Source organism: Sciurus carolinensis, chromosome 2 (genome assembly GCF_902686445.1).
Source record: "Sciurus carolinensis chromosome 2, mSciCar1.2, whole genome shotgun sequence".
NCBI lineage: Eukaryota > Metazoa > Chordata > Mammalia > Rodentia > Sciuridae > Sciurus > Sciurus carolinensis.
In genome coordinates, this window is record NC_062214.1 from 12,994,311 (window position 1) to 13,016,749 (window position 22,439).

At 55.5% G+C, this 22,439-nt stretch overlaps 1 protein-coding gene across 4 annotated transcripts; it reads right to left on the reverse strand.

Moving 5' to 3' along the window:
• Positions 1 to 7,554: 7,554 nt before the first annotated feature.
• On the reverse strand, positions 7,555 to 22,439 carry Slc2a10 (solute carrier family 2 member 10). 4 transcript variants are annotated; one of them, XM_047541027.1, is made up of 5 exons: positions 22,287 to 22,439; positions 13,889 to 15,172; positions 13,265 to 13,387; positions 11,666 to 11,801; positions 7,555 to 8,982 (listed from the first exon to the last, which is right to left on the reverse strand). In XM_047541027.1, exons 1-5 carry the CDS (start codon positions 22,288 to 22,290, stop codon positions 8,904 to 8,906), a joined length of 1,626 nt encoding a protein of 541 aa, XP_047396983.1. In that variant the 5' UTR covers positions 22,291 to 22,439; the 3' UTR covers positions 7,555 to 8,903. The 4 variants fall into 4 exon arrangements, 2 of the variants coding, with proteins under 2 accessions (XP_047396983.1, XP_047396982.1); XM_047541026.1 differs by lacking the exon at positions 22,287 to 22,439 and having other exon boundaries at positions 13,889 to 15,314; XR_007107190.1 differs by lacking the exons at positions 7,555 to 8,982; positions 22,287 to 22,439 and having other exon boundaries at positions 11,775 to 11,801; positions 13,265 to 13,735; positions 13,889 to 15,318.

The following is a 22,439-nucleotide window of genomic DNA, read 5'->3' on the forward strand; positions in this document are numbered from 1 at the left end:
AGACATATGCATGAGAAGCTTCATGGAATCGCCTTTCCTGCCCTTCCAGTCCTCTCAGGGCACTGTCCTGAGATTAGTATTGCCAGAAGTTTCTGTTTCTATTTTTAAGGTCGTAACCATGAAAGCTGGGCGGGTGTGTAGCCAACCGAAGGACTGGAGCCGCCTCTGAAAGGATTGGCTGTGTCTCTGCGCCACCTGGTGGGTGCGTTGCAGAATGCAGGACCATCCAGACAGATCCCTTTCAAGAGAAGCCAGAAACACAGTTCTAATATGTGAAATAGCCCAGATCGTAAAGATCAGCAACTAAAAATTTTTAAAAGCAATGCCAGAAAAATAGAATATATTTAAGAATCAGTGCTCAATGCATCGAGGACCAGTAAGTTATCAATGTTTAGGGATAAGAAAGATTAGGAATTGACTGATAGATTCCCTCCACTGCCCCTTCTACCTTCACCTCCATATTATTGGTTATATTATTGCTTATTTTTCTAGAAGTTGCCTTTATGACTAACATATATTACATAAATATACTTAAACTCCATGGTTTCTGACAATACAGAAAGGTGTGATTAACAAAATTAAAATTTCCTTTCATTCCACTGCCTAAAGATAAACAGATTCGGATTTTGATGAATATTTAAAGTAGAAGCTTGATGTCCTTCCAGGATTGGTGTCGGGCATAGTGTTCAGGCAATCATGGCTGTTTGGAGGTCTAGCTCTGGCTTTTGGAAAGTCAAAGAGCAAAGTGGCTCTTGATGATTCTCTCAGCATCCCTAAAAGTGTGTGTCATCATGGCTGGGAATCAAGTAGGTTTCTATCCATCTAACTCACACTACAAAACCAGCCAGCCATGTTATTTACCTTCCAGATGTAACCTGGAGGTTTGGGAAAAAAAATCTCTCTAACTTGCTTTATATGTTGAAATTCTATTGATCAGCTTAAATGTAAATATAATAATATTTATTATTACAAGAATAACACACTACAGAAAGACTTTTAGGGATCCTATCTCAGTAACCACCTACCCAGCCTGTCAAACCAGGAGAATCAAACGACACTGGACCCCAAACTAGAAGAATTTTCATAGTGCCAAATTCAGTGCATGTGCACACACACACACACACACACACACACACACAGATTGTGAAGGATATTGATTTAATGTGCAAAAACAATTGTAAAGACACACACTTTAACAACAACAACAAAAAAAGATTCCAGATGACTATTAAGGGTGTGTTAATTAGATAACTTCAGAAGACCTAAATTTGCCAACAAACGTTTTAACTTCAATTTTAATACAAAGCAAAACTAAACAAATTAAGCATACCATAGTCTTGAAATTTTTATAGTTTGGTTCACCACTATTAATGATTCTTAAAAGCTGAATTTAAGTTATTTAATTTCATTTTAGACTTTAATTTCACTTATACCTTCAACATAACAACCTACTTGGGAATTTGTCTCATCTTATGAAGATCAATTAAAAGCAGAATGTCAGCTTTTCCACTTCAAAATTTCATGAGGAGGAAAAACTCCAAAACCATGTGCCAAGCCAGCCACAATAAATTACTCCTCTCTTGGATGGCACTCAGCATGTGAGCGCCTGGAAATGCTTTCAGAGGGTGGCCCTGTGAGCATTTTGTGTCTCACATCAAAATTCTGCCTCCTCCTACACCACAGATGAAAAAATATTTGGGCTGGAAAATGAAATGAAGCTGAGTCTGGCCCTGGGTCCAGCCGGAGCTGGGGACAGCCTCGGGAGGCCCACTTCTAGGGCAAAGTTTAGGGGGATCCTCACTTTACAGGGGTGCAGTGCCCTGTACAGCTTTCCAAGTGGCTTCTCACCCAGCTCTCAATGCACCTTCCCTGAAGCCCTTAGAAATGGCAGCTTTTGCTGCCCCCATTTTATAGATGAGGAAACTGAGGCTCAGAGAGGTGACTTCATTTGCCTAAGTTCACAAAACTAGCAAAATAGCTAAGGCAGAATGCAAACTGGGTCTCCTGACTGCATGTTGTGCACGTCCCAGGCCCTTCCCCTTGACCAGGTCACCCCTCTCTGTCTGTATACCCCATCTGTACCCTGCCCTCCCTCAGCTGTGTGCCAGGTACCCCTGTGATTCCTCAGCAATCATGAGCAAGCTGGCAGAACATCCTATGTGGACATCAGGACAGGCAACCCCCTGCAGAGTATGCAGCAGAGTGAGGGTCCTGCATGAACCCCATCCGTGAGCGCGGGCAAGCAGAGCAGGACACACACGTGGCTGGAAAGTTGTAGTAGGAACTGTGCCCAGTGATGTTCAGTATCTAGTCCCTCTTCTGCTAAGGGGACTCTCTTAGTCCATTTTCTGTGGCTATCACAAAATACCACAAACTGGATGGTTTATAAAGGAAAGAAGTTTATTTAGCTTCTATATCTGCAGACTGGAAGTCCCAGACGAGGCAGCCTCATCTCTGGAGCGTCATCACATGGTGGAAGAGTGGAACGGCAAGCAGGTGTGTGCAGAAGGCAGACTGCGCACGGGCACTGGCTTTGTGACCATCCCCTCTCGTGGTGAACAGTCCAGTTCAGTGGAAGGTGGCACTCTCCCCAGCATTAACCCAGCCTCGAGAGAGCAGTGTGAGTCCCTCTTAAAATTGCCTGAATCCCACAATCCAAGTAGAGACGGTGTGCCAGGAGGAGGGAGGACTGGGTAGGGACAGTGGTAGGCTGTAATTTGGCGGTGGCCCTCCGTATTAGCCTGGCTAACTTCAGATGCAAGCGGCAGATGTGAGACAGCAGTGGCTTCACCAGACAGAAGGTCCTTCTGGTTCAGGCAACCCTCCAGGCCGGCAGCTCTGTGCCTGCAGTCGGCAGGAATCCAGCATTGGAGTGGCCTGAGCCTGGTGTTCCTTTGTCCCCAGGAAGTTGTCCTTGCCTCCCTGCCTCACCTCCATTTCAGTCAGCCAGAACCAAGCTTGCAGGGAGGGCGTGACCGTCCCTCCCGGGGTACTAGGTTAAGCCACAGGTCACTTGAGACCTAAAACATGGAATAAGCTGGAATAAGGCAGAAGGGCTCTCCTGTAACAGTGCGGCAGCGGGCGTGGAAACAGGGTCAACTAGACAAACCAATCCACAAAGCTGTCCTCGGACCCAGACACCTCCCTATATCTGTGGCTTCCCCCTCCCCTCGTCCGTGTGGTGGAAGCTGACCACCCTAACTTAGCCTGGCCTGCAGGAGGGGTCACAAGCATGATCACTGAGCTCTCACAGAAATGACCCGGGAGAAGAACACAGTGCTCCTGCTCACATCCCAATGGCCAGAACCTAGTCACATGGCCCCTCTACTGCAAGGGAAGCTGGGAAATGTCATCTTTAGCTGGATGGCCACACCCAGCAAAATCACAGGAATTCCTATTACTAAATAGAAACAAGGGAAAATTGATTTGGGGGGACAACTAGTCTTCTATGCCACAGGGCTCCGCTAGACGTCCATCACATAACTTCCGCTCATTCACAATGGCTTGGACTTGGTCACATGGCCACACCTGACTGCAAAGGAGTCTGGGAAATGTAGTGGTCTGGGCAGCCATGTTCCCAGATCAACATGGGGGATTCGACTACTGTGCATAAAAGAGAGAACAGATGTTATAGGGGCAGCCTCGGTCCCTGTTCTTAGAACTCCTGTTCATCCAGTGAGTTTAGAGGCAAGGTCAGCAGCGGAGAGTGAGGGAGATAAAAGCAAGGGAGAGATTTCTAACCAGATATGAAATTGCCGAGTCAGGGAGCAGGGCCATGGGCCACAGGAGGGCTGTGGGGTGAGCCTGAGGTTTTGACGCCAGAATTAAAGACAGGCAGTCAGTATAGAATAGGCGACTGGTCCGATGGAGAAAATGGAGGCCGATTTGAGTCCGGGAAGTTGGAAACCACCCCTGGGAGACTGGAATGTCCATGTCTCCAGAGCCCTTGGATGCCACCCTCCCAATAAGGTTGTTAACGAAGCCGCTCGTGAGCTGACACCCCCTGGCTGCCGCTCCCTTCCGCCTAGCACTCCGCCTTGGCTGCTCAGCCCTGGCCATTGCACGGACGTCTCCCAGTCGCTGTGCAGGATGGGGAAATGAACCAGATAAGGCAGAACACAGGACACTTTAGTCTATAAAGGGGCGGGGCGCTCTCACTTCTTGGGGTACCAGAACACCAGCCATGGCCCCTTTTCCCCCCGGGAGAAGTCTGTGTTACTACCTGTTGGCACAGAAAGACCGGGCAGGACGCACGCCTCACGCGTCACCTCGGGGGATGAAGAGGTGCCCGTGGACCCACTCTCCCGGCGCAGATGAGCCACTGCACACAGACGGCTGGCTTTGCGTAGGTTATTTTGAGGGTGGTCTCGTGGGCAGGCGTCAGTTTGCTTGGACGCTCAGGAATGCGGCCCTCTCGGTCAAGGTCTGTGGGCAGCGTCCGAGAGGATTTGCTCTGGAGGAGGCAGCGCCGCCTCGAGACTGTGTCTTTCAAGGATGATAAAACCTCCTGTGCCTGCGACCAGTGTCTGCAAGACAGGCGTCTCGGGAGATGAGTGCCGCCGAGGCAGGGCCTTTATTTCAGTCCCTTTTCCTTTTCTCAGGCCTCGGCATTTTGGGAATTTCTAATTCTCCATGTCTGTTACTACTTTAATAAAACCCGCTCTCTATGCCTCCACCTGCTCTGATGTTCAAACTCCAACATTTGAGGAAACTGAACTCGTCACCGATGACCAGCGGGGTCGGCCTCAGCCCCCGGATTTGAAGTGAAACCTGTTTGCCAAGTTGAATGACTTTTCTCCACACCGTTCACAGCCCATGTGCAAACAAGGAGAAGACAGGGTGTAAACCAACCCAGGATCCATGCTGCGAGGGGACAGAGGGCTGGCGAGGGAGGACGGAAAGGCGGACAGGAAGGAGAGAAAAGGCAGGAAGAGGGTCCGGGACGCTGGCAAAGGGGTGTGACCAGGCGCTGGTGCTTAGAGGTCAAAGGTGTCTGAGGCCAGGGAGTGCGGCCCTGGGCAGCAGCACAGCGTGTAGGGCCTGCTGCCCAGGAAGCGGGTGTTTGTGATGAACCTTGAAAGAGAGCCTTGCTTGTGGCTGATCGGGCGCAGGGTGGAGGAGGGGAAGCAGAGCATAGGCCTCTGGGTCCACATTTCAGGGCCCCGGGGGCCAGCCTGGGAAAGGGCAGGGGCAGGAGAGGAGAGCTGGGTCATCCGCCTCCCCCACCTCTGCTCCCTCGTGGGCACCTTGGGGACACACACCCCACCAGGGCTGCCGACCTTGGTGCCAAGGGTTTAGTTGCACCTCCTGTCCCTTCTCTGGTCCCTCCCCTCTCCCTCTGATGGCCAGCTCTTCAGAAGTGGCAGGAGAGTGGAACTGCGTCCTAGAGGAAGCCACCCTCCTGATGCCACTTCTTCCTCCCATGACATCAGCTGCTGGGGCTCCGTGGTCAACGCTCCTCTCTACGGAACTCAAACGTGCCAGTAAGAAAAGGCCACCTCTGTCTTCCTTGGTGCTGTGACCTCCTTAGTGACTCACCTGGGGGCTGTGTTGACCTGTGAGTGGGAGGCGCACCCAGGCAGTGCTGGAAATGACTGAGGGGTCACAAACGCCACAGAGCTACATCAGCCCCCTTCAGTGTTCTTTTTTTTTTGGTGGGGGGTGTTGCAGGGATTGAACTCAGGGGCACTCAACCCCTGAGCCACATCCCCAGCCCTAGTTTGTATTTTATTTAGAGGCAGGGTCTCATTGAGTTGCTTAGCCCCTCACTAAGTTGCTGAGGCTGGCTTTGAACTCGCGATCATCCTGCCTCAGCCTCCTGAGCCGCTGGGCTTCCTGGCGTGCACCACTGGGCCGGCTCATTATTGAAAGAGAAGGCCTTAGGCAGGGGCTCCCGTGTTTGAATCCACTTGCCTGGCTTCCTTCCTGACACGCGGGCTGCGGGCTCAGTGAGGATGGTGGCCGGGGCTGACGGAGTGCCGTCAGTCTAATGGTGTTCTGTTTCCGTAACTGATAACTGCTGTCCGTGTTCACCAGCGTTAGGGTCTGGACCTGAGGGGTCCCCGGAAGCTCCTGTCCAGTTCGGGTGGACTAACTAGACGGCTGGAGGGGACGGGTCACGGGGACCCGCCCTGGAAGGCTGCATCCTGCCTGTGGTCCCTGCTTCTCGGTCTCTCTGCTGCCTGGCCGGCAGGTCCCTCCAGTGCTCTGCTCGCTTGGGCCCGAGCCGCAGCGTCGGCTGGGACGGAAGCTCTGAAACCAAGAGCCCCAGCTGAGCATTGTCTCCTCCAAGATGTTCTTGTCGGCGTTGGCATGATGGCAATGACCAGGCGACTGAAGCCACTGGAGCGCTAAGCCGGTCCCCTCAGCCCCGGCCACCATCCTCCAGCTGCCTCGAGCGCGTTTAGAATGAAATCTGCACGCCCTGCAGTGGGGGACACCTCGTGGTCGTGGGCGGGCCCTGCTGGCCTCTCCCTCCCTTCTGTCTCTCCACCCGACTCCTGTGGCCCCGACCCTCCTCCAGTCCACCAAGCTCAGGCCCCGGGGACCAGACCAGCCACTCTTCAGTCTCAGGACCAACCAGAAGGGAGCAGGGTCTGCGCACCCACCTGCAGGGCGCGGGCAGGGAAGTCCTCCTCCTGCAGCCCTAGGGTCGCTTCCAAACCCCAGTCTTACTGCCATAATGTGGGCACAACCCGCAGGACCTCCTGGTCATTTGCCAGTCATGTGACGTAGGCTACAAACAGGTCGCTTTTCTTCAGATGTACTTTTCCACTTAATGTGTTTGAAAAGCCAGTATCTCCATTTATTTCCCTCTCTGATGTGTGTTTCTTGTCCATTACATCCAGCACTGTTCTAGGGCAAAACAGTGAGCAAGACGAGGTCCCCTTCCTCAGGAAGCTGATATTCTGGTGACAGCAACAAGAAGAAAGGAGGGAGAGGGAACAAGGAATTGAAGGAAGGGCAGACAGACAGAGGGAGGGATGGAGGGAAGAGAGGAAGTAGAGGGGGAGGGAGGGAAGTAGGCAGATGATTGATAGGTCAGCTAGTGACGCCTGGCAAGAGAAGAGGAGGGGCCACGGAGGGGGCGGGGCCAGAAGCATACATTTGCATACGTTTCCCTGGAGAAGCTAGGGTGACCAGGGACAGCCTCCTTGAAGAGGTGGCATCTGAGCCGGGATGTGCCTGAAGGACCAGAGTGAGCCATGGGATCTGATCCCCCACAGAGAGCACCCCCTGTGAAGGTGCCCGGCAGCACTTTGCTCTACAAAATCACCAAAACCTGAGCCCTGGTCTCTGTGATGCAAATCCACTCCCAGGGCCAGTATAAGCGCCGAGTGAGACGCAGAGGGTGCGGACTCCGGAAGGAACGTCCAGTCTCCCCTCTCCCCTCCCCCACCTCCCCTCTCCCCTCCATCCCTATCAGACTCACATGCGGTAAAATGTCCCAAAGTAATTAGGAGGTGATGGGTTTTGAATACTATTGACCTCTGCTTTTTAATATGATTTGCTTATAAGTTCAAATAATTTATTTTCAATAATAATTTTTGATCACACGTTTTCTATTTTGTTTTATTTTTACAAAAGACCAGTTTGCAAAACTCTTGACAATTTAACAAAATATTGTTAAATTAACCAGCCAGCTGTGGCACAGCACTGGATATAAGGGAAATAATGTCTAGAAACAGAGAAGAGAGGAGAACTCGTGGGCCAGAGTCCTGGGGCCACGTGGGCACCCACGCACAGTATGGATGAAGGACACCAGCACCTCAGGTCTGCTTCAGGTCCCTGTGCTCCCCAGCATCTGGGAACTGCCCAGTCAGTCTCTCCCTAAGTGACCTCTGGCCTTGGCTACCTGCTCATCTCATCTGACCTGTCCCTGAAACCCAGCCCTTGACAACGCACCCAAGGAGGGGCCCTGGGTAGCAGAAGTTCCACAGGCCGTGGTTGGCTGAATGGGGCCCACCAAAGACCCTCCTGAGGGAGACAGAGGTTGAATAAACCCCTAGGGCACACTGCCCCCACTTTACAGATGAGGAAATTGAGGCTTAAGAGAGCTGAATTGTTACTTACTCAAGGTCATTAGCTGCCCGAGTGGAGGCCACACCCACCGACATCCAGGTCCGCGGGCCCCAAACCCTGGAGAGCCTCCTGAGCCACCCTGGAAATGGCCCTGGGCTGACTCTTGGATTTCTGTGTGCACAGCTGTGGAATCCTGTCTACCTTTCTGCTGACTAAAACGTGCATCCCCCAGAGCGTTGGCCAGCTCCGTGAGGGCAGAGCCCGGGCCGAGAATCTGATGTGCGACCAGCTTTTAGAATCCCAGCCCACTGGCGTCAGAAGAGATTGCAAGATCAATTTGGTCCAGGCCTCCCATTGCACGTGTGGGGACATGGAGACCACGGTCAGGGGCACGTCACTGAAACCACTGAGCGGGACAGGCCTCCTGTAAAATAGGCAGGGCTGTGGGTGAAGGATGAACATCCAGGGCGAGAGGGTCCGAGGGGTCGACAACACACAGGCGGCGTTCCCCTCGCCCAAGTCCCAGGCAGGTGGAAAGAGAACGGAGATGATGGAATCCTCAGCTGGATGTAGGGGCGATTCCAGGAAACACTTCCTGCCAGGACTGGCACCCCGGAGATTATCTGAAAAGGCCCAGAGCGCAACCAAGACTCCACAAAACGTTCTCATTGCAAAGTGTCGATGAGGAAGCGGAGGCAGGTCCTCCGGGCCCTCGGGGTCCTACACTCAGAAGGACAAGTCTGGGGTTCTCAGACTTTCGTCTCTCACCCCAGCAAAAATGACCTCCTCTGGGGCTGGGGTGACTCTCCGAGGACCACCTGCAACTTGAGCTCTGGGGCCCAGCCGAAGTCAATGCTCCAGCATGTTCCAGGCAGAGGGACTCAGGAAGCCACAGGGACACCTATTCGGCTGTACTGGACACCAGCTGAGTTCTGCCCGTGGCCAAAGCACAGGGCGAACCTGTCAGAAAGAGAAGGAGAGGGTGAGAGGCTGGCGGGCCTGGGGTCTCCCATCCACCCTCGGCTCTGCGCGCAACTCCCTCTTCTCTCAGCAGGCGCAGCGACGACTCCCTCCAGCTTGCCTGGGTCCACCCTTGCTCCGTCACAGCCAGGGAGACCTCTCTAAACACAAGAGCCAGACCCTGTCACTGCCCTGCCTAGGAGACCCTCCTGACATCCAAGAGGTGTTTATTGATGGCCCGTGATGTGCCGGGGCTGCTCGAGGCCCTGGGAAGAGCGGTGAAGTCAACGAGGCACTGGCACTGCGGACACGCCCCTGGACACTTGCGCCCTCGCCAGCGGAGCAGCACCCCTCCCGCATCGGTGGTCCTTTCCGGTGGGCTAAGCGGGTTGCTCAGGCCACGGCATAAATGCTACTCTGAAATGATCTCTGAGCGCTTATCAGGTTTACAGCCACTTTCTCCCCTCTACAATAAAATGTGAGTGCCCTCTAGGTACAGACACAGGGTCTTGTCCTGGTCCCGGGTCTGTCCCTGCGTCTGCTCCAGAGCCTGGCTCCCTAACTGGCACTTAGGCTGAAGGACTCCTGGACGCCCGGGATAAAGCAGGACGCGGGGCTCTTCCTTTGAGATTAGCCCTCCGGGGCATAAAGAAGGCCTCTTCCGAACCCGCGGAAGGTCACCACTTCCAGTAAGCGTGTCTGAGGCTGAGATCCTGATCCGCAGCCCCTCTAGAAGCGGGTGTTGGCTCCTCCGCATCCCCTCCCTTTCCTGGGGTAACGGTGGCCTCTGCTGCAGGTGGTCTTGTAGGACTGCCAATCAAGGAGCCCTGCCCTATCCTGACTGAGTTGGAGGTTAGGGGATGGGCACATAAGTCAGGTTTGGCCAATCAGACTTTCTTCTGGGAATGGGAGTCTTGCAAGGGCAACAGAAGCTAAAAATAGTCGGTGCCAATCTTCGGGTTAGCTCTTGGAGCTGCCCTGGCCCTGTGCCCCCGGTGGTGGAGTGTCTCCCTCTCTGTGGCTCTGATATCAGGGTCCTCTGAACTAGAGACCAGGGTGGTGAAGCACAGACCTGCCTCTGAGCTCCACCAACATCCCCAACTCTGTCTTCCCCACAGCTGTGGCAGACCCTGCCTGTCCTTAAGGGCTGGCTCATGTATCCCTGAGCTCCCAGGCCCAGCCTGACCCTGCGCCCAGCTGCAGCCACATCCTGCCCTACCCTGGAGCTGGCTTCCACCCGCTTCTCTGCCTCCTCCACTCTTTGTTCCAGAAGGTGGTCTGGAATTTCCCCCCGAGAAAACCAGTTTGTCAGAAATTTTGCGCAGCTGTCTAGTCATGGGACACTTGGTTTTTAGTTGGACATATGGTTGCTCAGGTGTTGTCGCGTTCTTTCCAAGGGGATGTGGACGGCCGTGACCTTGAGGAGTGTGCTCTCCGCCTGCAGGAATGTGGTGCACCACCTTGGACCAGGAAGGTGATGCTGGAGAGATGGCAGAGCAACAAGACAGAGGAGCCTGGGACCCTGGGTGACCTCACGGAGCACAGCTGTCACCTCTGTCCTGACAACACACACGCACACACACGTACACACCACTGGGCCTGTTCTAAGCAGCTGAAGATACTTCCTGACTAACAGCGTCAGGAGGCGTGTGTCATCCAACAACCTGGGGTGTGCAGTAGCGGACAGCACTCTGGGCAGGGGGACCAGGTTGTCAGTCGTCCTGTGTCCATGGTTTCAGGAGCCAGCGGGGGTGGGGCTTGGCAGGCAGTTCCAGAGAAGCTGGTTCTAACTCAGAATGATTTCCAACAATCTTCCAAGGCCTCCCAGAAACACAGTGAGCAGCCAGCAGCTGGTGACTCCAGCCCTGGACCACGCAGGGAACCAGGGATGCTGCCAAGCACGCGTGGGACAGTGGCACACCTTCCAGTGCTCCATGTCTACTCTTCTGTTGAACAGCCTAGGCTTCCATGGTGCTAAGGTTCTGAATTCTCCTTTATGATCTACAGATCTTCCTCGACCCGGCTCCTCCCATCTGGCTGGTCTGATCTTCTCCCCGTCCTCCCTCCCTTCCTCTGTTCTAGCCATACTGGCTTCCTAGCTCCTTACATGGGCCAGATATGCTCCCACCCCGGGGCCTTTGCACTTGCCGTTCCCTCCTCCTGGAAAGCTCCTCCCCTCACCTTACCTGAAAGCCTCCTTCTAACTGAAATTGTACCTCCTCAGAGAGGTCTTCCCGCTGACCTACCACGCAAATTTGGCCATGGCCTCTGCCCCCTCTGTCCTCCTCTCATCCAACCTGGCCCCGGGGCAAAACATGTCCTGATCCAGTTTCTTCCAATTACACAAGGCCAGCTAGAACACTCCTGTTGACGTGTTTGTTGGCTCAATCCCTTTCCGTTCCCCTCCCCCACTCAGCACAAGCTCCAGGAGGCCAAGGATCTTATCTTTCCTAATCTCAGCCACAACTCCCAACACTGCACGACTTCATGATATCTGCTGGATGAACGGACGAAGCCCACTAGCAATTTTTAAGGGACACAGTTACATTGTTTGGTTTCTCAATGACTCCGTGACTCTAAGATTCTTTGGTTTTAAGATTCCACTGTTCTGACTTCTGTCCTGGGCACTGAGCCCCTGGCTGGAGGCAGCCCTTTCCCCAGACCTGCCCTGTCTACCACGTACCGACTGTTCTGGAACTGCTGGTCTATCTCTGCCAATGACTGGCCTTTGGTTTCTGGAACAACTAAGTAGATGAAGCCCAGGCCGAGGACAGCTGTCAGTCCATAGAGCAGGAAGGTCCAGGACAGGCCGATGGTACCTGGGGACAGGAGAGTGGGTGGAAGTCTGGGCCGGGAGCCAAGCACTCTGGCCCCGCAGCCTAGGCTACCCGAGTGTTCCAGGGCCAGCACTGAAAGTTCACCCAAAGCAAAGCCTCTGGGTGGGGTTTCGCAGAATGGCCAGCAGGCCGTCAGGTTAATACCCGAAAGCAAGAATCTAACTGGTTTGTCTCAGAGGCACCTGTCCACAGCAAGCTGGGCTCCATGGGCATGTAGGGGAGGGACCACCCACTCCGGTGCCACGCTGCCCACGCTCAGAACTGGACCCCCCACACTGGAGGAGTGACCTCCAGCTCTGCTGGAAACGGCCTGGCCAAACCCCGTCCAGAACTCACGCTCCGAAACCCCATGAAGAGCACGGAGAAGCGATCGGGAAACTGAGCTGCAGCTCATTTGGCCTGTCTGAAGACTGGGGAGAGAAGGCAGAGGCCACCGCTCTGCCCCAGGGAGGGGACTCAGCACGTGAGCCCCTCCCTTCCTGGAGCCTCAGGTGGGGGCGGGGTCCCCAGGTCAATGACCAGGATAGGGATGACCTGGAGTCCCTGAGAGCCAGTTGGCCCCGGTCAGAAAAAGGAGGCCATGAAGGACGGGACCCTGGACACCCTGTCCTCCTGCTAGGCGGCGCCCTGAGCGCTGGACCTGCCCTCCAGAGGGAGCGCATTGGCTGGGGTCAGGAGGGCTGGCTCCAGTCTGAGAACCCAGATGGGCTCGGAAGCACGTGTCCCCTTCTGTGAAATGGGGATGATAATGGCAGGCCACATTCTCAAAAAAAAAAAAAAAAAAAATTCCTCCCTCCCTCCTCCTCCTCCGCCTCAGACGGCTGCCCGGAGAAGAGGCAGGAGGAGCCTGGAGGCCCTCGATTGGTCTGGGAGACGTCACGGTGAGTGGCTCCTGCCAGCGGTATGTCCCGCAGCTGCAGCTGCGGAGCTGGCTGTGCCTCTGGGGAGCAAACCCCTGGTCCCAGGGAGCAGAGAGTAAGCTTTCAGGACTGTGCCTTGGGCCAGAGGGGAGGAGCCTGACATTCGAACGGACTCGGCGATTGGCTCAGGGATGGGCACGTGATCTTGCTGAGCCAATGAGGGTTGGTCCAGAACTTGGGCAGGAACCAATGGGAAAGGTCTTTCTTCCTGGGACTGCCAAGCTAAGAGCCTGCTGGCGGCCATCGTTGCACCAGGAGCAGGGGCCTGCCTGGGAAGGAAGCCCACGGGTGGCAGGCAGAGCGGACAGGGAGGGAAGGACAGCGGGCATTGTGTTGGTGCCTTGGGATCAGCTCTCCTTGTTTTCAGTGACTTAAGACAAATGTTTCCCTTTAGCTAATAAGCTGGGCCACACTGGATGGTTTTCTGTCCCTTACAACCCAACTGATAGGGGTGCTTTGGCCCAGTCTGGTGGGAACTGCCCTGCATGTAGGAACTGGACTGGGGGATTAGGCCGGAGGACTTACCGATGAGATCGAGGAAGGAGAGGCTGATGAAGAGGTTGGTGGCCCAGTTGAAGCTGTTGCAGAAGGCGAAGGCTCTCCCTCGGACCTCCACAGGGTAGATCTCGCTGAGGACCAGCCAGGTCACTAGACGGGAGAGCAGGAGGGCCCCTGGGCTGAGGCTGAGGCAGCATCAGCAGGCCAAGTAGGCGCCCCCTGGCCAGGGTCAAGCAGAACACCAGGCTCCTGGCGTCAAGCCCTCCCCATCTGCACCCCATGCCACTGCCAGAATGGCTTTAGGGTGGCCACAGTGCCTGTGTGCCCAGGACTCAGGGGCTTCTTGGGACACAGACCTTCGGTACTGAGGCAGCAACCGGGAGTGAACCGGGATGATCGGTTTCTATCCTATTCATTAAATTCTTTTCAAGTAAACCCTGCGGCTTGAGCCATCCAGGGACAGAGCCAAGTGTTACAAGGCCTGAAGCTTAATATAACCTGAAAAATACATATTAACATAAAGTTAGGCCCTGGCCCTGGGAGGAGGGGCCCCGACCCTTCAGGACACAGGCCTCCAGAGCCCCTTAGTCGGACAGGGCCTCACTGCCTGCTGGGCGGCTCCAGGTTGACCTGCAAGGAAATAGCACTTACCTGGGCCAAACCCGAAGGAGAAGGCGCTCACAAAGGCCATCAAGCAGATCAGGGCAGCCCAGCGCAGCAGGGCATGCTCTGGAGCCGGACTGGGGGTCACTGCGGGGGAGGTGCTCAGGGCTGACGGGGGAGGGGCGGTGACATGTTTGCGTCCTGGATGGGACTTGGTTTTCTTAGGTGTTGACAAGACTGGCTCCCGTTGGTCCCCCCTGGTTCTCGGCATTGGAGTTGGAGATGAGTCCTTTAGCAGAACAGAGCCTCCAGGGAGGCCAACCTGCTGGGTGGCATTGGGCATGGCCAGGCAGCTGGGACCAGAGTCCATGGGCACCGCAAAGCTGACGAGGCCTATGCCACTGACCGACAGCGCCATGAGGGCACAGCCAGCCAGCAGCAGGGCCCTGCGGCCCACGCGGTCCACCAACCCCATGGCGGTCAAGGTCGCTGCCACCTTCACTGCCCCGAGCCCCACAGAGGCCAGCACAGCGGAGGCTCCCCCGCGGAAGCCAACCGAGTGGAAGATGGTGGAGGCGTAGCACAGCACGTTGGGCTGCCCCGTCAGCTGCTGGAAGAGGACCAGCCCCAGACCCACCGCGCTGCGGCCTCGCATGTTGTCCCGGGCCCTGAAGAGGTCCAGAAAGGTGTAGCGTGGCCTCTCCAGGCCCGGCTTGGAGGCCGCACCCCCCTGGAGCGGGATGAGGTCCTTGTGGCTGGCGGTCTCGTCCGCAGCAGCGGGGAGGAAGAGGAGGCCCAGGTTCTGCAGAAGAGCGGGTGCCAGGGCCCAGGCGAACATGTGCCGCCATCCCCCGGGGGCGGTGGCCAGGGCATAGTTGACGGCGTAGGACAGCAGGATGCCCACGGTGATGCCCACCTCGTAGAGGGACACCAGCACTCCCCTCCGCCGAGGTCCCACTAGCTCGGACACGTAGATGCAGCAGGCCATGGAGGACAAGGAGATGGCAGAACCCACGGCCGCGCGGCCCAGCACCAGCCAGGGCAGGGAGCCCGCCAGGCCCAGGCTCAGGCTGCCCGCCAGCAGCACCAGGTTGCTCCCCAGGATGGCGCGTTTCCTGCCGCAGCGGTCAATGAGGATGCCCCCCGCCAGGGAGGCCAGCAGAGCCCCCAGGAGCAGGCTGCCCACCAGAAGTTCCTGCTCCGAGCAGCTGAGCCCAAAGTCACGCTGCAGGGGCAGCAGCGCACCTGATATGATAGTCAGTTCGTAGCCAAAGGTCAGGCCGCCCAGCAAGGACACACAGGCGCACAGGGGCAGCGCGGGAGGGGGCCGGCCTGGAAGACAAGTGGAGGAGCTCAGGATGTTTCCGGGCCAAGCACCCGTGTCCAGCGCCCCTCCACCCATCTGCCCTCCAGCCATTTATCCGATCATCCATCCGTCTGTCCATTTATCGACCCCTTAATCCACCCGAGCACCTGTGGACTGACTGACCCACCCACCCACAAATCCACCCGTCCCTCCACCCATCTTCCTATCCATTTCCTCTGTGCCATCCACCCACGCATCTCTCTCTCCATCCACAGCCACAGGCCAGGCTGTGTCCCTGAGGCTGGCCGTCAGTGGTGTCTCCAGGGACCTGACGTGCTGGCAGAAATAGGCAGATGATAGGTCAGCACGTAATGTGCCTTCAGGTGTGGACGGTGCCATGGAGTGACAGCGCAGGGACACACGCTTGGGGGTGCTGAGGAGCATCGATTTAAGTAGTCAGCTCAGGCCTCTCGGAGGAGGGGACGTTTGAGCAGAGATCCAAGTAAAGGGGGAGTGGAGGCCACGGGAAAATGTGGCAAAGAGCAGACGGGACAGAGGGAACACGATGCGGGGGAAGGCCTTGAGGTATGTGTAGCTCGTACTTACGCACGACATTTACTAAATGCCAAACCCTGTTTCAAGAGCTGTGTGCATGTTATTCTCAGTGTATCATTAGCATCATCCTCCAGGGTGCAGAGAGGTCAAGCAACTTTCTTACAGTCACACAGCAAGTAAGAGGCAGAGCCGTCGTGGTTAGAGAATGAAGGCTTTGGTCACTGTGCTAATCAGTGAAGAGTCAGAGTGGATGGACGCCAGCGAGTGAGAGATGGCAGAGGAGGGGAGGCGGGGAGGAGGCAGGGGCCAGACCCCGGGGGCTTTGTGGGTCACCAGGACAGTAACAGTTTCCTTCTCGGTGGATGGAAGCCTCTGATGTTTTGAGCTGGGAGTGAGATGACCTAGTTCTAATTTTTGAAAGAGATTACTCTTGCTGTCCTGGGCAGATGCCGCACCTGAGGTGGGTATAGCTCACACAATGTCCATTCACCTCTTCTTTCTTTATTTGTTAATAAAAAAACAAAAATTTTTTATTTGTGGAGCTCCCAAGTCGTTTTAATAGACATAGTAATGAGGAAAGGACACTGTATTAGATATCAGGGAAAGATTCCAGAGTTCATAACACATTGATAAAAGAGCTGCTTCGATGTCCATTTTAAAAAACAGTAGTACACTAAATAATTCAAACTTTTTTTCTCCTTTAAGGTAAAATAAAGATCTAAAAAAAATTTTGTCAGAGTCTTGCTAAGTTGCCCCGGCTGACCTCCAGCTTGCCATCCTCCGGCCTCAGCCTCCCGAGTAGCTGGGACTACAGGTTGTGCCACAGCACCAGCTCCAATAGAGGATTTTTAGTGTGTGGTAAGTGAATATGAAAAACAGTGGGGGCGGGGGCGATGCACGTCTGTAATCCCAACTATTATGGAGGCCGAGGCAGGAGAATGCAGGTTCAAGGTCAGACTGGGCAACTTAGTGAGGCCCTGTTTTAAAATTTAAAAAAGGAAACAAAATAGGGCTGGGGGCATGGCTCTGTGGTGGAGCGCCGGGGTTCAACCCCCAGCACCGCAAAACAGCAAAACAAAACAAAGACGAAGACACCCAGTGCCAATCAGGAGGGCGGGCGCCAGCCAGGCCCTCATCAGGGAGCCCTGAACTGCAGGACGATTCTGAGTCTTCATTTTAAATTGTGGGGGGTGTGGTCCTAAGTGAAATTATGTCCAAATGGACTAAGATGAAAAGTGAACGGGACAGACGAGCTCGCCTGCACAACCCCAGGCGCGGCGTCCTCTCCCGGCTGCGGGGCCGAACCAGCCCCGCAGGAGTGGGAGCCGCGGGAGGCTCCTGTCTTGTGGGTTCGTCTCTGGTCATTTGCCTCCTCCTGGCGGCCCCATCACTCCAGCATCAGGCGCGCTGTTGAGGACGTTCCAAGCCTCCCGCCGTGTGCCCACGTCGTCTGCCCTGCGCAGCTGCCGGGAGCCCCGTTCCTTCTGGCCTCGGTCTCAGTTTGCCAGTGTGTAAAATGGGAACAGGGCGCTGCCTGCTTCCAGAGCCCGAGGGCAGCCGGCGTTACACAGGGTGAAAAGTTCCGGGAACGTCCCGGTGACCGCTGGCCTGGGCCGCTTGCTCCGTGTGACCCTGGGCAGGTGGTCTCCCCTGACCTCCAGCGCGTCCTCTGTTCCGGGGATAATAAACGCTTTCTTGCCGGCTCTTGGAAGAACTGGGGGAGAGAAGCTACTGGCGCCCAGGAAGCGAGCGCAGGGAGCATTACCAGGCTCACTACTTCTACCTGCTCCTTCCGCCCATTTCCAGAGGAGGTTAAGAAAACGCCCCTGCTCCCCTTCAAAAGAGGGTGGTGCTCGGGACTCAGGAGGGGGATGCTGATCTCCTCTCACCCTGTGCTGCCAAAGAGGAAGGCGGTGACTGGTTCCTGGCTCCACAGACAAGTTTTGTTTTGTTTTGTTTTTTGTTTTTTGTTTTGGTAGCAGGGATGATTGAACCCAGAGGCACTTTACCACTAAGCCACACCTCCAGCCCATTTTAAAAAATTTTTATTTAGAGACAGGGTGGGTTAAGGCTTAGGGCCTCACTAAATTGCTGAGGCTGCCTTCGAACTCGGATCCTCCTGCCTCAGCCTCCCTGGCTGCTGGGATTACCGGTGTGTGCCACTGTGCTCAGCAGACAAGCTTTTTGTTAATCATGCATGCATTTCTCATTCAGAGGCAAAAAGAAAGAAGGAAAGAAAAACAAAACAAAACAAAACAGGAACACCACCAATTCTAATTACACCTGTAGAAATTTAAAATACACATCTAAATGACTGAGCATAATGAAGAAATCAAGTGGAAATAACTACCTATTTGGAATTGAATGAGAATTAAAAGACCATATAACAGAAACCGTGGGAGGTGATAAAAGAGGTAATTATAGAAACTAGAACTTTTTGTCAGAACCTCCAAAATAACTGAAAATAAATGAATTCAGCCTGGGAATGAAGAAGTTAGGAAAGTTAGAACGAAAGGAACCCCCAGACAAGAGGAATTAATGAACATAAAAACAGGGAATGGGATGGGAAATAAAATCAGGATAGTTGATCATTAAACTTTGAGTTTTAAAGCAGCACCCAGAGAGGAGGAGAAACCAAACTTCACTTCATGCCTGCGGGCCCAGAGGAAAATGGAACTCCAAACTCTGAGCCCTGATCCACAGTTTCTCACAATATTTATAGGTTATTTGACGTCATGGTAGACCTGTCCCATCATGGCAGCTGACGGCTGTGCGGGGTCTCTAACCCAGAGCTGCTCACAGACAGAGGAGAAGCGGCTCTTTCCACAGACACCTGTTACGGTTCAGGAGGGAGCAGTCAGACTCCTCGGGCAGTTACTGACCATGCAGAAGGCAGGGCCCATGGCTATGAGGCTTCCTGGAGAAAGGCCGAGAGGGCAGCGGAACTGACCCTTCCCCAGGCCCGGGTCTCTTACCGTGACGTTCTTGTCATTTCATTTCGCTGCCAGGTCTGGTTTTGCCATCACATTACCACTGAGCCACATCCCCAGTCCTTTTTATTTTTACTTTTGAGACAAGGTCTCGCCAAGTTGCTGAAGCTGACCTTGAACTTGCAACCCTCCTGCCTCAGCCTCCTGAGTGGCTGGGATGCTGGGATTATAGGTGCATGCCACCAAGCCCAGCCCTATTTCTTTCTTCTCAGAGCAGTACTGTGTACTAGAATTTTCTCTGGCGAGAGAAACTTCTGTGCCTATCTACGGGACAGGGTCGTGACTAGGCACATGTGGACCCTCAGTACAGGGACGGTGGCTAATATAATGGAGGAATCAACGTTTTATTTTAATTAATTGACTTATAAAAACAAGCCGCGTGGCTGGGGGTTACCGTATTGACAGTACAGTCACACAGGACACTGTGATTTTTAAAGCACACGTTTGTACGTATATTCTTCTGGAAGCACCTGGAGAACCTGCAGCCAGGGTGACTGAGCGTGTTCTCTGCACCAGGTGCTGTCCTGACTGCTAGCTAGGCTTAAGACCTCCTTTAGTTCTCCCCAACCTTCTGGGGGTGCCTCTGAATTCCCTAGGAGTGGATTGACTGGGCACCCCAGGGCGGAAGTGCCTTGCCTGAGGTCAAGTCACACAGCGGGTCTGCGCCCAGAGCCAGAGCCCCAGCCTTGTCCTGAGCAGCTCTGCTCCTGCCTCTCCTCGGCTGTTGGGCAACTTTTGTGCAGCGGGAGGAGCTCACGGGGAGGACTCCCCGGCTTCTGCTCACCTTCTCCCCCGCACCCCGCCCCCATCCCAGGTGGCGCTGCCCTTCTGTTCTTCAGGGAAAAGACCTGCAGGATCCGGGGCCTGGTCCCAGTGTCCTCACCTCCCCTTGCCCCACCTCCCTGGTTCCCGGGCTTCACTCCCCCAGGGGGAGGCAAGGGAGGCGGAGGGCAGGATCGACCGCCGTTTCCTGGCTTCTGTTTGAGGGCAAAGGGAGCCCGGCCAAGGCCAAGGCCAGGCCGAATGCCGCACGCTCCTTGGGTCAGACCAGGGTCATAGTGGCAAGAGGACCACAAAAATAAGCGACATGAGCCAGCAATGCCGACAGGTGCCACTCCGGAGTGCCGCACCAGGTGCAGCCTCACAAGGCCCGAGGGGCGGTGGCGGCCACCGGCTCTACAGAGTTGCGCATGCGCTCCTGCTAGGACGCGGCGGGGTCAGGACCGCTGGGCTCCCAAGCCGAGCTGGGCTGCGAGATCACCCGGGAACAAGGGCCACCCAGAGATGGGGGTGGGAGAGACAGCAGGGGCGAGGGGCGCGGTGGACAGCAGAGACCGCTCTCAGGAGGACCCAAGGGACAAAGTCCTGAGAAGCCATGAAGGAGTCCCTGGGGTCGGGGCCATCGAGAAGACCGGGAAGGCCCTTCCGTCCTCACGCTTCCGGCTCCCTCTGCCTACGTGGCCAGTCCACACTCCTGCCTGACACCGGCCCTTCCCAGGCCGGCCTGACTGCTCAGCCCGCCCCTGCGCCTTGTCCCAGCCAGCATCCCAGCCTCTCCCACACACCCGGGGACCATCTGTCACCACCTGTCATCATCATGCTGCTCTGCCTCTGCCTGGGACCTCCTGCCCACCTGCCACCTCCCCACAGCCCCCAGGCGCCAGCGTCTGTCACTGGGCATCAGTACCCGCCCTCTGCGGGGGAGCTGCCCTTCCCCACTCCAGCCCGAGGACACAGGCGAAAATGTCACTCCCATTCCACAGATGGAGCAACCAAGGCACAGAGGTGAGATCATTGCCCAAGAGGACACAGCCCGTAAGTGACAGCAGGGATCTGAACTTGGGCAGTCTGACTCTGGCCTCCCACTACTGAGAGAGACGAACAGGAGCTCAGTTAACCCACCATGTGCAAAGCTGGGCACTTGGTTTCCTCACACCATTCTCATGGCCGCCCCCCAATAATAGCATCTTATAAGGGACCATGTGTCGGTCAGAGAAGGTGACAAACTGTCCCAGGTCATGACAAATTGAGGGCACTGGGGCTGGAACCCAGTCCTGATCCAGTCTGTGGACAGAGACTACGCGCCCAACCCTGCCGTGAAGAGAGAGCACTAGGAATCTGGGGAGGGTGGAGATGGCTGGTGATTAGTTTGAACACCTGCTCACCCAGGCCTGGCTCTGCCCATAGTAGGCACTCAACAAATAGCTGCTGAATTAGTATGAGGGACAAAAGGGCAGGAGCAAGGGGCCAGAACCAAGGCGAGTGTCCTACGAGGGCCCTGACATCTCTGGACCTTGGACTCTGGAACATTGTGCAGTGGATGTTAAGAGATGGACTCTGAAGTCAGAGCTGTGGTTGGTCACCAGCTGCGCCTTTGCTCTGTGCATAAGAGGCTTGGGGTACAGTGGTTAGGAATGCAAACTGGAGCCAGGGTGCTGGGGTTCCATCCCAGCTTCTCTTCTCCATAGCTGTGTGACCTTGGGCAACTTACTTAACCTCTCTGAGCCTCCTCTATCTACATATGATACAATACCTATCTCAAGTGCCTGCCTACCTCAGAGCCAGTGTTAGCTACAGTAATTCTCTACTGAAAAACCTGGAGTGAGATTTTAAGAGAGAATTCATGCATGGCCCCCTCCCCACCTCAGCTTAAAACCCTTCTCCAGCTTCCTATTCCATCTGCCATAAAATCCCGACCTCTCCATGGCCCATGAAGCCCTGCACCACCTGGTCCCCGCTCGCCCCTCTGACATCCTTTCGACCCTTCCCTCCGTGTTCACGCTGGCCTGAGCCACACCGGCTCTTTCCTGCCTCAGGGCCTGTGATGCTCCTGCCACCTGGAAGCTCTTCAAATCTCAGCCCTGCTTCTGAGATCTTGGCTCCAAGGCCCCGAGGAGGCCTCATTTTCTGTGTCCCACCGCATCTTATTCATGTCCTTATGTATCCAGCTCCTCAAAGGTCACTCCATGAGAGAGCGCTTTGTCTGTTTCGTTCCCTGTGAATCCCCAGCCCCTATGCCTGGCACAAAGTACATGCTCACTAAAGAGTGAACAACGGCGGACCTCCAACCTTCTGAATACAGAGACAACGACAGAATCAGTCCCCCTTAGTGACAAAGAAATTCCCTACTTGCCCCAGGTGTGTTCTGGGCTCTTGGTTCTCTCCACTGAGTCACATCCAGGGCAGGGAGGGAAGGATCCCCAGGCCGGGAGCAGTGCCTGGCACAGTGGTGCTCAGGAAATTGATGAATGACTGTCTCCTTCCGGGACCTCCATGTCTCCATTTTTGGAACAGGGACGGTTCTCCTGCCTGGGGGTTGTTGCCTGCCGGGACCAAGGTGGTCGGGGAGGGCCGGCCGTGGGCGCTCGGTGTCAAAGCAAAAGCAGCTCCAGCCACTTATTCCCGGGCAGGAGGATGGAAGGCAGCGCGCCGAGGCCCCTGCGCAGTCCCCAACCTCCGGTCACCGCGGGGGCGACACCGGGTGGGTCGGGGCCGCTGGGAGGGCGGAGGGGCGCGCGGAGGGGGGGAGCGCGGCGACAAGGCGCACAGTCCGGAAGGTGACCCGGCTCCCTGCTGCAGCCTGATCGCGACTTACCCATGGCGATCGGACTCCGCGGCCGTGCTGGGGACGCTGGGGGCCGGGCGCGTGACCCCGGGACCCAAGTCCCCGGCGCCACCGCGCAACAAACTTTCCGGCTCGCTTTGGGCCCGCGGCCCGCCCTCCCCGCCCCCGGCGCCACCGCCACGT